We start from the raw sequence: 15,043 nt of genomic DNA on the forward strand, positions 1-15,043 counted from the left end.
TATGGGAAATCTTTCGTACGAATCTATACCTCTTTTCATTATTTCGCTAGGTGAATCTGATTCAGAATCTGCATTTGAAAACGACGGTGATGATACACATTTTCATAGCGAAATAATGGTAATGGAGTGAATTGTAGCTTGTCGGGGGGTAATATTTTTACGCATCTTTCGTTCTAAATTTACCAAGGTAGTATGTGAAACACTACTTGACGTACAACAAAATAAGTAAAATTTTAGTTAGATCATCCACGTTGTTACTTTAACCAAACTTTGAGCATTTTCATTTTTTTTTGTAACTCTTCATGGACTGGCGAAGGCATATAGTAACGTTCTTATTAATAAGCGTTTGGAAGTACTTAGTAAAAGCAAATAAAGAGCACTTACGTAAGCATTAGTAATAGCTATATAGATAATCATTCAATTTATGGCCGGAAAAATGTTTCAGAAGAGCTAAACCCATCAAAGCACTAGGGCAAGGTTGTTGTCTTTTACCAACTCTTTTAGTAATCTTAGAAAAGTGAAAAGAAAAGTTGGAAAATATGGAAATAGGCTGTTCACAAAGGTCGAAGTTTCCATTTCTAAGAGTGGGCAAGCAGAACGAACTGATGATTGAGGATTAAAGATGAGATGCTAAATGTGGCATGCGACAATAGTCATACGTAGAACCCCCATTCATATAAAAACAATGTTTAAGAGAAATTTTAGTGTCTGTTCCTTACATACGAAATAAACACTTACAAAAAGCCGAATAACTGTTTTAAATAGCGTAAAGTTTTATGTTTTCTAAGAAATGGATACCGTTAACTTGGTCATTGCTACTGAAAACTGAACGTATCGGCAACAATGTTTGTATTTCTGGCATATTTTTTAACCTTTAATTTCATAAAACATAACCAAACGAAAAAAGTTCACAGGGAATTTTTATTCTTCTGCATCGACTACCAAACTCACTAGATTTTCATGGCCAACCCTACTATATAAAGGTCGTGAACGGATAATAATACTCAATTTATTAATAGATCAGGTTACAACGAAAACGAATTTGTCATAAGCAAATCATAGCGGATTTCAAGAGCACGACGGTGTCCATTTTGAAAAGATTTTGTGTATGATTTCGTTTGAATTTCGCGCGTTTTTCACTCTTTGACAGTTGTAACTTAGGTTAGAGTCAAAGTTAGTTAATAGAGAATATCTGTTAAATAACTTTGGGTTAGGTTCGTTGTCTTGCCAAACACGTTGTAAATTAATAGCCAGTAATTATAGTAAATTTGAAAAATGTAAGTCTACTTATTATGATACTTGTTGATTATTCATTGGTTAATTATTAATTGTCACAATAACACACCGACCAGTCGTCTGATATTGATTGGAACAAGAAAAACCTCCAACGCATTCCAGGGCCAAATGTGCTTTGCTTCCTCCAATTCTTAGGTTAGGTTTTCTACATTTTATAATTTCTAATTCACTCGTTCATTTTCACAGCTGCGAATAACTCAGCGAGATATTTGTAATTTTTTTGTATACACCAAAAAAGATCATTGCTGTATACAAATAAAAAAAGATAATCTTTTTTGGGAAACTAATATGGCTCCTCAACTGCGCAAGTTTTATTTTGGTGCAATTTTGCCAGAATTAGTAGATTCTCGTTTAAAACGAAATTTGCCTCTCCGTGATGTTAAAGGTCCAAGATTTATAATAAACTATTTTCTTTTACCTTTTTATATTTAGGATACACACTACTTGATATTGATGTGGTAAATCGCTCGTGAATCATTTTATCTTCCATTTTTTGTAAACTTTTATTTGTATTTCAGTTTATTTATTGTTTACTATAATGTTTTATTGTTTTCTATGATTTTTCTCGACTTTTTTGTATTGAAATTTGTATCTAGACTTTCAATTATTTACTTAGGCAGGGTGTATGTATTACTTCTAATAATTGCCGATTTTATATTTGTACACTCCGCTCTCTTAGGTTTTATATATTAATTGTTTATAGTATAATCTTATTTGTACTCTTTTTTTGTCTGATATTGATGCAAACATGCTTTCTGTTGGAAATAAAACTTATTATTAAAAAAACTTAATATTTTAGATTTTTTTTACGGAATTAGAATAAAGTAAAAAAAATCCTTACCAAAATTTAATTTATTTAGAAATAAATTACTTATGTTATTATTTCAAAATTTATAACAGAGATTTTGGAGAACTTCGATTATTTAGTTACCACCAAATAAAGAAACGATTTTCCGCACTTTTTGCACAGAAACATATTTAAATTAGTTCCCTGGATACAATGACAGCAATAAATCATTTTCGGGTCTGACAGTTTTACTACTCTGGTCCTTCTAATTACCTGACCGACAGTTGTCAGATCTGTGTAAAGTGGGTTGTCTAACTTTCTTGAAACTCAAATATTTTCTGACTGCAAAGGACCCTTAACGGTAAATCATGTGAGAAATCATAGTAATCCATATGCAGAGGCGGATCTAGACTGTTGGGGGCCTGATGCTATTATTTAATTGGGGTCCCATTTATGAATAGAAATTTGTTAGAAGCATTTAATTTTCACATTTTCAATACTATAAAAAAACAATAACAAAAACTACAAAAATAAAATATAATAAACAAACAGAAACAAATTATATAACAATTTTCTTTCTGCACTTGATGTCAGCATACGTTCGTAAGGCGCTGTCATACGTAATTATTGACCTTGTGATGTCATTCTCAATTGCAAGAATCGACAAAGAATTTAGTCTTTCGTTTTTCATTGTCGATCTATATTTATTTTTAATAAAATTCAATTTAGAAAAAGCTCTTTCAGCTTCACAACTGGTCATTGGCAGTGTCAAGAAGATCTTAACTACTGTGTATAGATTCGGGAAAATGTCAATGAGGTTTTTTTTAAAAATGCAGTCGAGTATATCTGAACATGTTACAGTACGTTTCTAAGCTAAGTCAGCAGAAATTTTTAAATATTCCTTAAATTGTAAACATTCATTCTTCAATCCTAATTCGATGTCCTCATTGTAACACTGTAAAACACAGTCAACGTTGTCTTCGTCAATATGTGCTACATGTTTGTTTGCAAGGTCCGTTAAGAATTTGAATTTCTTCCCTAATTCATAATATGTATCTTTTCTCCTGGTGAGTTCGGCTATTAAGTTGTCCAATAATCGATTAAGAACTTCTACGAGAAACTTCTCACCACCTTGTAGTGGACTAGTCCCTGTTGTGCCGTCCGAATATTTATAAATTTTAATCCTATTCTTCGCATTACTATGATTTTCTTTCACTTTACTGCTAAACCCATCCGCTCGCAATTCATAGTTAATTAGTTTCTCATTAGATTTTTCTCTAAGAGATTTGATAAATATTTCTAAAAATGTTGTTAGTGCAAAGATTTGGCACAAATCTAACCCAGGTTCTTGTAACTATTTACTGACTTTGTTAATCCTTTCAAGAAGTTCTCCCCAAACGACAGTCAATATAGCGGTTTCGAGTTTGTATAGCTTACCTAATATTTTTTTCGCTTCCATCTTGCAGTCATTTTTTATTAATAATATCATTAATAATAGTTTGTAATATGGTTACAATTAAGCTATAACTTGTTTTTAACGCGTGAACAGCGTCGTATCGACTAGACCATCTAGTTTGACTCAAACCTTTAACTGAAAGTGTCAGTGTTGCGTGTTGATTTAACAAATTCCACCGGTGAGGTGAAGCCGAAAAAACACGTACAGTTGTTGTACAACCCCAAAGTAGCTGATTACATCGGGTACGACACTTGCAGCTTCGATTCCTACCAAATTTAAAGAGTGAGCTGCACATGGTACATAATCCGCGAACTTGTTAATTTCCTTAACACGTGCTTGAAGTCCATTATATTTTCTACTCATATTCGCAGGATTGTCATAAGACTGCCCTCGACAATTTTTCATTGAAAGACTATTTTCTTCTAAAAATAAATGTATTGTATTGAATAAATTCTTTCCTGTCAATTGGTATAAATGATAAAAATTTTTCAAAACCTTTTCCTTGGGAAGTGCATCTCAAAATAATTGCCAGTTGATCCGTACGTGACAAATCTGGAGTAGAATCCACAATAATTGAATAATATTTTGTATCTGCATCGTTTATGTCCTCAAGAATTTTTTTTCTTACTTGAGTTGCCATTATGTCGATTATCTCTTCATAAACCGTTTTAGAAAAGTAACTTGTGACTAGTTGTTCGGTTTGACATTTCACTCATGTTGTTTCAAAAAAGGACCAAATTAGGCAATAAGTTCCATAAGTCCCATAAAATTTCCACTATGTGATGAACCCCATTTTTCATCATGTCCTCTAAATGACAATCCTCTTTCACTTAAAAATTTAATAACTGCCACAACTCGCATCAGGACATTGTAATAATATTCAGTCATTTTTTATTTTTTCCTGAAGATGCCTGTCAACAACGTTTTTATTTTCTTTGCGGGATACCCAGGTTAACAGCGCCTTTTTGTGATCCTGAGATTCTTCATGTCTGTCCAAAGTACGAACTATGTTTGCCCAATCTGAATAACCACTCATTAAAGATGTTGGTGTTCTAGAGAATAATTTGCACACTAAACAGAAAACACATCCTTTGCTTTTCGAATAGGATAACCAAGATCTCGTTAATTGCCGCCCATTTTTTAAATGTTTCAGAAAATATTTATTTGTAAATTGCCTGCTGTGTCCCTTATAATTCCTGATAGAACTCAAAGTAAATATTGTCTTCCCTTTTATTTTGAAAAAACGAGCTTTCTTTTGATAGTCAACTTCCGATAAAATTTTCATTGATAAAATTCGTTCATAATGCTATATCTTTAAATTTATCGTTAAATATATCACTTACGATTTGTTTAGTCTCATCTTTAATCATGTTTTCATCGACTGTATCGGTGACGGTGGTAACGTAGTTGTTGCATGAAGTTCCAGCAGAATTTTTCACACTTTTCAAAATAACTTCATTTTCAGCAGTTGAAGTTATTTGAAGTGGAAGTAGAAAGTTGAAGTGTAAAAAAACTTGTGACTTTTCGACATTTTGCTAGTTCCTGTTCATGTTGTAGCTTAAGTTTCCTCTTTTGGCTTCCACTGAGATATTTGCGCTCAGACATTTTATTTAATCAAATACCTAATGAATAAGTTGTATTATTAATATTTAACAAAACGAAAATAATTATCTAAATACCTTAAACACCGTTGATTCCAAAAATGATAATATATAATTCGACGCAAACTGAATTATGGAATTTTTAATTTTTAACACACTCTAATATTCGCAGAGCAGTACACTTTTAAATTTACTGAACGAACAGAAAAGAATGAGGGAAGCATCCTTATAGATGCGCCTCTGTAACCATGACAGGGAAATTTCTCATGCAAACGCAGTCTTTTTCAAAGCAAATTGCCTGATTTAACTGTTTTCAATTTTTGGCTCAATGAAAACCGATAAAACCTTGGACATGCTACGGATGTAACAATGTCGTAAGAGCCTTAAATGTCTCAAAATCCTCGCTATCGCTCGGGTGCCGAATTGACATTTGCGGCTCTTATAATATTTATTACATCCTAGGTATATTAATAGCTAATTCCTTCCTTTCCTCTTAGGGAAGTAAGTTGTTAGCCGCAATCAACACTTATTAAGTAAAATGAACTTGCTTGCATGAAGTGATGTCATAATACTATACTTACATTGTATGAAGTGGAAAAGATAATATAAATGACCGCAATGGGTTCCCTGATTCATCTTGGGCTTGTTTACAGACGGTGTATATACGTCAAGTAGGTTGTTCAGCATTGGCTAATGAAAGACAATGAAACCGCCAACAATCTACATTTGTATTTCCTGGTTTTTGCTAGGCACTCGTGGGACCAAATTGCGTAAGTCTGTATTACCATTATTGTACCATCATCACTTTTTCAAATAGGAAATTTCAGGTTCTAATTTTATAAAATGGGACCAAAAACAAAGCGGCTTCCAGCACCGTTTACCTAAAGCGGTCATGGTACTCACACATGGTACACATTCTTCAACGTTTATACTTTGAAGTGGAGTAAGTTCATAACTTTTCAGCAATCGTAATTAATACCATGGCCGACTAGTATAAAGATTATGGCCTGTCCGAGAGGTACGATACGTGTTGCCATCTATTAATAATTACACTTAATAATTTAGCAAAATTTTAATTTGACTTGACATTATGGGACTTCAAAACGTGTAATGGTGGTTTGTTTCGGTATGAATGCCTTTGTGCCTTTCAAAAAGTGTTAATAATTCTTTTGTCGTTTTTGAATTATTAATAGATGGCAGCACGTATGGTACCTTTGGCATTCCTTTGGACAGGCCATAATCTTTATACTAGTCGGCCATGTTAATACTAAGCTAATTCCAGGTATAAATGTCAAAGCCAAAATACTAAAACTAGATTGTATGGGGCCACATTTTAGACTGATTTTTGGGGCTTCTTTATCTTCTTATGGATAATTTTGAGTAAGTTTGAAGATAACATAATTACCTGTCATGAATTGATGATTCTAGGGAATAATCACGTGGAGCTTATGTTTACGCTAGGACAATATGAGAAGAACGGTACAAAATACTAATGGGTTGCATAAAGCATGGTCGTGTGTGTGAAGAATATTTTGCTTATGATCAATATGTTGCTATTGATATAGGGCTATATTGATCATAAGCAAGATATTCGCACTCTTTCTACTTTAACAGGATAGGTAAATCTCCATTAGTACTAAATCAGTGTTGCTATTTTTTTTACAAAGTACCTAAATAATAAATAATGTTATAAAATTTTACAACAAAGTTGCATATTCGAACTATTGGTTTTTTTAATCTTAATACATTTTGATCAAAAAAACAAAATGAGAGAGATGTGTGTTTTATTTATAGATTTAAACGAAACACTGTCCTAGTTTGTCAAATTTTGCATTGTATGAGCATTTATTCGATAAATATAATTTTACTTATTATTCCTTTTTCATTATAAACAAACATTCTTTTTTTTTCAGCCAAAGATATCAAAAATGGGCACTTTCTCCAAAATCGTTTCAAAAATGTGAGCTTTCTCGTAACCAGTTTTGACATAATTAAATAATTCCATAGCATTTTCCCTTGATTTATAAATATATCGCTGACGTTGCCGTCGCAATTTGGCACGCCGTTGGGGTGACGTTCGAGACGACCAACTTTTAACTTTCGCCATTACGTTGCCGTTGACGTTGGGTTTTCAACCAATCAAATTGCGGTAGTGTGCAGTGCTGCCATCTTGAAGGAAAATCCCTTGAAATAGGAGGGATATTTTTCTGGTTGACAGCACTAATTCCACGAAATTCAAATATTGATAGAGGTAATGAGGTCCACTAATATTAAGCCATTTCATCACCTGTTCACCGAAACCTTCATACTTTAAATACCCGCCATCATTTTCTACACTGTAGCTTTCTGTCAGTACTTATGCATTGTTAAAGATAATTCTTGACGTTTAAATCAACAAGATTTATTGCTATTCGTCTCAAAAACACATTAGGTATTATAACTACAAGGGCTTACATTCTGCCTTTTTTTCTCAATACGTGTAGTCTTCTTTTCACAACAAAAAAGGTAAAACATGTCTAAAATGGTAAATTTTTGTAGAAAAGTATCGATTTTGCAACTAAGCCCCTTGCTCTGCCAACGAATGAAAAATTCATCAGGATTGAGATCGAAACGGATGCGTGGGGCTTCTCTTTCGTTTCTTTTTTTTTTAATTAATACATTTAGTTTCCTTTGTATAACACGATTACATAAGAACATATTTCATATGGTAATTTCTCGTAGAAAAATAATGACTTTACAATTAATCTCCGTCCCTCGATTTATGACGAATAAAAAAAAAACACCAGAATTGAGATAGGGTGGGCGGGCGGGGCTCATATGTTGCCTTTTTTCTTAATATACCTAGTGGTCTTTTCAGAACAAGAAACTTAAAACATGTTTGATCTGACAACGAATGAAAAATTTATCACAATTGACAATTGAGTTCGGGGCGAGTATGGGTGGGGCCCATTCTTTGGCTTTATTTTTTTTTAATATACATAGTCTAGTTTTAGTTTTTAGAAATTTTCTTCAAACTCAAACGGGTTTCCTGATTGTCCTTAAGGGTGCCCAGTAGCAGACGGAAAAATGAGCTAAATAGAATTTCATTTTACGGGCGTAATTTCAACTTTGAAAAAAAGATCGACATTTCAAGTGATAGATTATGTCTAAATCTCTGGGGAGACACAATATTTTTTAAAATAAGTGATTGTTTAGTGTTTAATTAATCGTTCATTCTTCGAAGGAAATTGCATTTTTAGACGAGGAGAGATTTTTCGCTTCAACTTTTATATCAGTGCAAAGACAACATTGAGTTCTATGAGGAAGACCCGGTCGTTTTTGTTTAAAATTTATATTTATCAAAATATTTGCTTTTTAAAAAAATACTGAATAATGAAAATAAAGTGAAACTAGGCAACCCTATTTACAAAGATCCGTTTCGATAAATGGCTGAGTTTTTCACAGTAGGGAAGGAACCTTGCCGATCGACCCTTTCAGGTAATCAGTTCAGGTACTTTAGGTCATAAAACTCATAAATACTCTTAGCTGACCAACATTGTTGAAACTCTTTTACAAGGCGATTTCTTTCATTGCTGACATAATTTGATTTAAAAGTATGCAAATTTTTATAATTTTATACATTCTACTAAAACATTTTCTTTCAAAAAATTATTCCAATATTTTTTATCAATCTGTCATCTATATAAATAAAAATGAATCGCCGAAATGTATGTACGCGCATAACTTGAGAACGACTGCACCGAATTGGAGGATTCTTTTTTTTATGTATTCCTTATTGTCAGGACAAGGTTTATATGTAATAAAAGTTATAAAAAATGAGACAGCTAAAAGATAAAAATTTTTTAAAAATTTTGTATGGGAATCGCCACTTCGAATTAATTTGAATAGTTGGCGTTCCTGACGGACCTGTCGTCTAACTGACGTGTCATACAAAACTATTTCTTCCGTGCAATTGTGAAAAGTATATTGCATTTCAAATCGTTCTTTGTTTTTTCGTAAAAAAAACGTCGTTTATTTTAAGAAAAGTCTTGGTTAAAGTGAATTTAGTTACACATTGCGAAAGTTTCTTATTAATTTTGATCTGCCATTCTATTTACCTATATTCACTTTGTTGGTTTCGACAAAACCTCAACCATTACCGTTTTTCGAGGATTTAATTTGAAGTTTTCAATATTTTAAAATTCTCAAGACAAAATTTACAGATTTGATTGACTGTGAAAATAATTCTGTATCGTTTTATGAAGTTCATTACAATGCCGAGAAGACGACAAGCTGACATAGGTCCACGAAGTCAATCCACAATGAAAGAACCACGGGAAGGTCTGGAGCAGATCTCGCTAGGAAAGGAGAGGGCTAGGATTTGTTAATGAGGGACAGAACGTTATACAGTACAATACAACAGAAATACAATACAGGTACCTATAATCTAACTACAATACATTATAGATACAGATACAATTCAGATACAATACAAATGCAAAGTTAGTGCCCAATACACCACCGGAAGAAATTGCACCAAAAATTGAGAATGTTGCAAAATGAAAACCCAAGCAAGCACACCGATGGAACTCGGAACGAAATCTATTGGTCGCAGCGCTCACACGCTCAAGGGAGAACGCAGCCGCATAGATACAGGGCCGACTGACCTCATCTTTTTGGGATGATGAACCTCATCCTTTTAAGATGATGACCCAGCGTCTAAGGGCCAACAGAACCCTCCCAGGCCAGAGCGTCTGACGACTTCTTCAGTCTCGGAACCAAAGAATGCACTGATGCAAAATTAAAACCCAAGCAAATGCACCATGAAAACAAAGCACTTGCACCACTGGAGCTAAATTGGCAAGACCCAAGTTAAGTTAGTAACACATACAATATACAGTACAAAATGTTTAAATTACAAAAGTTACAATATACAAATTTCTCCACGTTTGCCAACAAAGAGCGATGACTGTGCTCGCTCGTTGCTTTTGCCCAGCAAGAACCAAACAATACGAGGAGGTCTGGAGTGCGTGTACTTTGTATATTCTAAAGCCGTACTTTATCAGTGCTGAATGCATCTTATTAACAACAAATTTCAAAAAAAATCGGGCATTTTTGGAAAAATATCCACTTTCCTCGTGTTCACAGCACTTAATGCAAAACATTTTCACTAATATTTATTAACAAGAAATTAGAAATTCGCAAAAACGTACTACTTTTAACCCAAAACGGAGTTCCAGTGTTGCTGCTACCAGACCGGAATCAAAACTGAACACAAAGGATCGAAAATGTGACCTTTTATCAGGTAGCTCACGTGACAGTGATATCATCGTAGGTCACGATGAGATTGCAAAAATTATTTTTCATATTTTGGCCAGGAAAATGCACATTTTCGGGGATAATTTAACATTGTTTAAACAAATTGATTTGTTTTTAATAATTTCGGGTTTGTAGGAAAACGAGTTTCGGTTTAATTATTATATATTGATGCTTATCATATTTAAACATTATAAATGATATTAATTATGTTTAAATTATTTATATCGCGAAAATGTATAGCTTTGATCAACCAACTTCAATCGTTTCAAAAATCTTCCCAAAAGTTAAACATTGTCGAGTAAACAAATCACGGAACCCAATAAATTAAAACTCAAATCGAACTTACCATGATTTTCGGCCTTTTCGGAAAAATATCCACTATCCTTCGTGTTCACAGCGCTTAACACAAAACATTTTCGCTAATATTTATTAACAATAAATTAGAAATTCGCGAACACGTGCTACTTTTAACCCAAAACGGAGCTCCAGTGTTGTTGGTATCAGACCGGAATCAAAACTAAACACAGAGGACGGAAAAATGGACCTTTTATCAGGTAGCTCACGTGACAGTGACGTCATGGTACATCACGATGAGATTGCAAAAATTATTTTTCATATTTTCGCTCAGAAATTGTTCGGGGTTAATTTAACAATGTTTAAACAAACTAATTTGTTTTTGCGAACCTCGTGTTCTTAGGAAAATGGTTTTCGGTTTAAATATCACATATTAATAGTTATCATAGTTAAACATAATGAATTATATTAATTATGTCATTTCTGCAACTTTTGAGTTATTCTCTAAAATGAATTGACTGATCCATACATTTTTTTGAGTCACTGTAAAAGCAAATCTAAAAATATGAATGCAATGATAATTTGCACACTTTAGATAGGATTTATTCGGCAAAATCTTGAGATGACGTCATCAAGTTTTTGGGCTTGATAAACAGATATATTTTGATTAAAAACGTACCATGTCAAACAGTAACTTCAAAACGTCTGCAATATTTCAAAATTCAGTTTTGCAATTCTCGATTCAATCAATAAAATAAATTGACTCAGTGATTAATTTTTTTGAGACACTCCCTATAAGCAAAACTAAAAAATATGAATGGAATGATAAATCACAAGTATAGTCTCATCCTATTTTGGATATTTTAAAAAGAATTCATTTGGCAAAATTTTGGGCTGATGCCATAAATTTTTTGGAGGAAGTAAATATTATTTTGAATAAAAATTTGTTATGCTTCTCATCTGTTTAAAACATCTGCAAGATTTCAAAGCATTCGGTTTTGCAGATTCAAAATTAAATTGTAGGTGAAACAGTTGCAAACAGTGTGTATTTTTGGCTGCGGGTTCATACTTGATTCAAAAACTATATACAGCTTTTATTATTCCTACTATAAGACACGTTTAAGCACAAATCACATTTTTCGCATATAATTTCGCAGAAGAATCGGTCCAATAGTGTCCGAGATAATTTGCCTAACAAAAATGGATAGAGACAACAGACAAAACAGACAACAGACAGACCGAAACGGGAGACCTATTTTTTCGTACTCTAGGGGTCATGAAACGTCAAGAAAACTTAAAAGTAGAGATTCGTCCGATGGAGAAGTAGTAGTTTTGACAGTAAATTACTTCAAAACACACGACAATTAAACATAGGTTGATCAACTTTTGAAAAATAGAACTGATCAAATATTTTTTGCAATCTTTTGATCCATTTTTCGAAAAATTTTGAAAAACTCTAAAACGTAAAAATTTTGGTTTGCCGTTTTGTCACTAAATGATTCAAAAACTGCCACCATTTGAACTTAGAGCGATCAATTTCTGAAAAATCAAACTTACAGTAAACCTTTTTACAAACATTTAAAGATAAACTTAACAAAAAAAATTTAATATCTGGCACGCAAAAATTTTGTTTTACCATTTTAGCACGAAATGTCTCAAAAATAGGCGACAATTAAAATTTACAGCACCTTATTGGAAGACTATACATTTTGGAATCTCTGGAAGGTACAATCGCGCGTCGGTTTAACGACAATCTTAACCGAACTTTTGAAGGTGAGTGAGAAAAAACTGGCTAACGATTTACATTATTTGTTTGTATTTTGTGTGATGTAACCTTATTCTGGTCAATTTAAATGCGGATTTCTTGTTTCCTTTTTCGAAAAAAAAAAGACACACCGGCATTGATCTTTAACCGAAGATATCCGAAACAGGCACATTCTCCAACACCTTTTCAAAAATATAAGCAAAAATTTTTCCAAAAGCTTCTTCATAACCATCTCTGAGATCACCATATATTTCCAGAACATTTTCTTTAAGGATCTTTTTCACACGATCGGCTGATTCTTGATCACCATCAAACAAATTGTTAACATCAAAATCAATAACCCGTGGTTGCATACTAAGTTGTTGGTGAAGGATACTGAAATACGTTTTACCCTTTTTTTCATATTCTCCCAATTTAAAAGTAAGCCCAAGGTGATTATCCTCTAGAATTATTTTCATTAATGGTTAGTTAAATAAAATATCAAACTTACGGAAAATAATCCATCCCGTCCCGTTTCCAAAAACAGACGTCATTAAAATTTGCCCATGTATCTCATAGTTGAAGTCCATTCGGAAATTTGGCACGACGCAGTCAAGATTTAAAGTTTTCTCGTTGTAGTTAAACCTGTCAAAAACATATGTTAACAGCTGTGATTATCAAAAGTTATCACTCACTCAGCTTTGGAACACGTGGTTTCGTTAAAACCCGACACTCTCAGATTTTGATAAGTGTGTTTAGCAGCTACATACTGGGAACCGGCGTCTATGGTCAAGGATGGTATTACCAAAGGTTCTAGACTTACTAAACCCAATGACTTTATGGGACGGTCCATCTGCCTTAAGGCACTTTCGATAGCTTTCGGCAAACACAGACGCGAAGAGGTTTGTTTTAAGTTACATTTTTTAAAACCAGAAGCTAGAATTTAAAAATTAGTCAGAATAGTATTAATGGCGATAATTTACGTAATTTGCCGCCAAAACTAACAGCTACCAAAAAAGCGTACAGTGTTATTAGTAGGAACGTCATTTTGTTCTCTTTTAAGAATGGTCTGAAAAATGTATATTCTCTATATATAGGCACAAGTTCAAAATTCATCGATAAACCAGTTATTACTAATGAAAGTAGTTATTTTGCATAGTATTATATCTTGTTGTTTACCTTTACGTAAGAGGATTTTTGTTGGATCTGTATTTGTAAAAAAATACTAATTTACGTCTTAGAATACGTGCAGTCTGCATCGTTTGTCTCCTTCATTAGTATTGGTGGAAAGGGACAAACATAATAACTTTGTATTTTTTATTACTTTTTAACAGATTTTTTTAACCAAAGATATCTACAATAGGCACTCTCCCCAAAATCTTTTCAAAAATGGAAGCAAACACTTTTCCGAAAGCTTCCTCATACCCAGGTCTAACATCTTCGTATAATTCTCGTGCATTTTCTTTCAATACTTGTTTTAGACGATCAGCTGATTGTTCATCCCCATCAAACATATTTTGAAGATCAAAGTCAAAATCCTTGGGCTGCATCCTCAGTTCCTGATGGATGATATTAAAATATGTTTTACCTTTCTTTTCATATTCTCCAAACTTAAAAGTAAGCCCAAGCTGATTATCGCCTAAAATTATTTTCAAATAAAAATTACAGCTAAAAAAATATATCAAACTCACTCAAAAGAAACCATCCCGTTCCGTTTCCGTAAGCCGATATCATCATAATTTGCCCACGACCTTCATAATTGAAGTCCATGCGGAAATGTGGGACGACGCATTCCAGGTTTAACGTCTTCTCCGTGTAATTAAACCTGTCAGAAAATATATGTTAATAATCGTGATTATCTAAAACTAATAACTCACTCAGCTTTGGAACAAGTAGTTTCATTAAAACCAGACACTCTCATATTTTTGTAAGTATGCTGAGCAGTCACGAACTGATTACCAGCGTCCATAATCATCAATGGTATTACCAAAGGTTCCATACTCACTAAGCCCAATTTTTTTGAGGGGCGATTCATCTGCTTTATCGCGCTTTCAATAGCGTTCGGCAAACATTGGTGGGACGAGATTTGTTTTAGGTTACATTTTTTAAAACCAGTGGCTAGATTGTTAAAATTCAAGAATAATTTTGGCGGTAATAAAGAGCTACTTACGTAATTTTGCCCCGAAGCTGATGGCTACCAAAGAAGCGCAAATTGTTGCTAGTAAGTATCTCATTTTCTTGTTTTTAAAGAATGGTTTGAAAAATTTTATTCACGTCATATTTATATACCTTTCGCGAGACCAAGATTTATTATTAAACCAGTTCAATTTATGTATAGTAATTTTTTGCCCAGGATTGTTGCTTACATCGAGTTGTTTGTCTAGATTTGACTTTAGACTTAGGAATGAACTAATGCTTAATTTTTGCAAGTATGTAGATAGAAATATTTTATATAAAAAGAAAAAGAAAAGTTACGAAGGTGAGAGTTTCCAAAAATTGTATTTAAATAAGAAGAAGCAGTAAAGTTTCTTTTAGCGATTACTCATTTCTTCATCGCCATCAAACAA

The 15,043-nt window shown here is 33.1% G+C and overlaps 2 protein-coding genes and 1 long non-coding RNA gene across 8 annotated transcripts; 1 reads left to right on the forward strand and 2 right to left on the reverse strand.

Annotated features, from left to right (window-relative positions):
• The first annotated feature begins 5,749 nt into the window (after positions 1 to 5,749).
• LOC135142645 (uncharacterized) lies at positions 5,750 to 6,979 on the forward strand. 5 transcript variants are annotated; one of them, XR_010282571.1, is made up of 4 exons: positions 5,750 to 5,914; positions 5,958 to 6,108; positions 6,423 to 6,520; positions 6,569 to 6,979. It is a non-coding gene; the product is annotated as an uncharacterized LOC135142645 (long non-coding RNA). The 5 variants fall into 5 exon arrangements; XR_010282570.1 differs by having other exon boundaries at positions 5,968 to 6,108; XR_010282574.1 differs by having other exon boundaries at positions 5,968 to 6,083.
• A 5,402-nt stretch (positions 6,980 to 12,381) lies between these two features.
• Positions 12,382 to 13,527, reverse strand: LOC135142604 (protein takeout-like). Of its 2 annotated transcripts, none has more exons than XM_064074343.1 (4): positions 13,460 to 13,527; positions 13,172 to 13,412; positions 12,988 to 13,121; positions 12,382 to 12,795 (listed from the first exon to the last, which is right to left on the reverse strand). In XM_064074343.1, the coding sequence occupies exons 1-4, from the start codon at positions 13,521 to 13,523 to the stop codon at positions 12,641 to 12,643; spliced, it is 594 nt and encodes a 197-aa protein (XP_063930413.1). In that variant the 5' UTR covers positions 13,524 to 13,527; the 3' UTR covers positions 12,382 to 12,640. The 2 variants fall into 2 exon arrangements, with proteins under 2 accessions (XP_063930413.1, XP_063930412.1); XM_064074342.1 differs by having other exon boundaries at positions 12,382 to 12,939.
• A 249-nt stretch (positions 13,528 to 13,776) lies between these two features.
• On the reverse strand, positions 13,777 to 14,753 carry LOC135142644 (protein takeout-like). Its single transcript, XM_064074389.1, has 4 exons — positions 14,647 to 14,753; positions 14,354 to 14,594; positions 14,168 to 14,301; positions 13,777 to 14,115 (listed from the first exon to the last, which is right to left on the reverse strand). The coding sequence occupies exons 1-4, from the start codon at positions 14,708 to 14,710 to the stop codon at positions 13,817 to 13,819; spliced, it is 738 nt and encodes a 245-aa protein (XP_063930459.1). The 5' UTR covers positions 14,711 to 14,753; the 3' UTR covers positions 13,777 to 13,816.
• Positions 14,754 to 15,043: the final 290 nt, after the last annotated feature.

This window comes from Zophobas morio, unplaced genomic scaffold (genome assembly GCF_036711695.1).
Source record: "Zophobas morio isolate AGI-343-1 ecotype UQ-CSIRO unplaced genomic scaffold, CSIRO_AGI_Zmor_V1 ptg000049l, whole genome shotgun sequence".
Classification (NCBI taxonomy): domain Eukaryota; kingdom Metazoa; phylum Arthropoda; class Insecta; order Coleoptera; family Tenebrionidae; genus Zophobas; species Zophobas morio.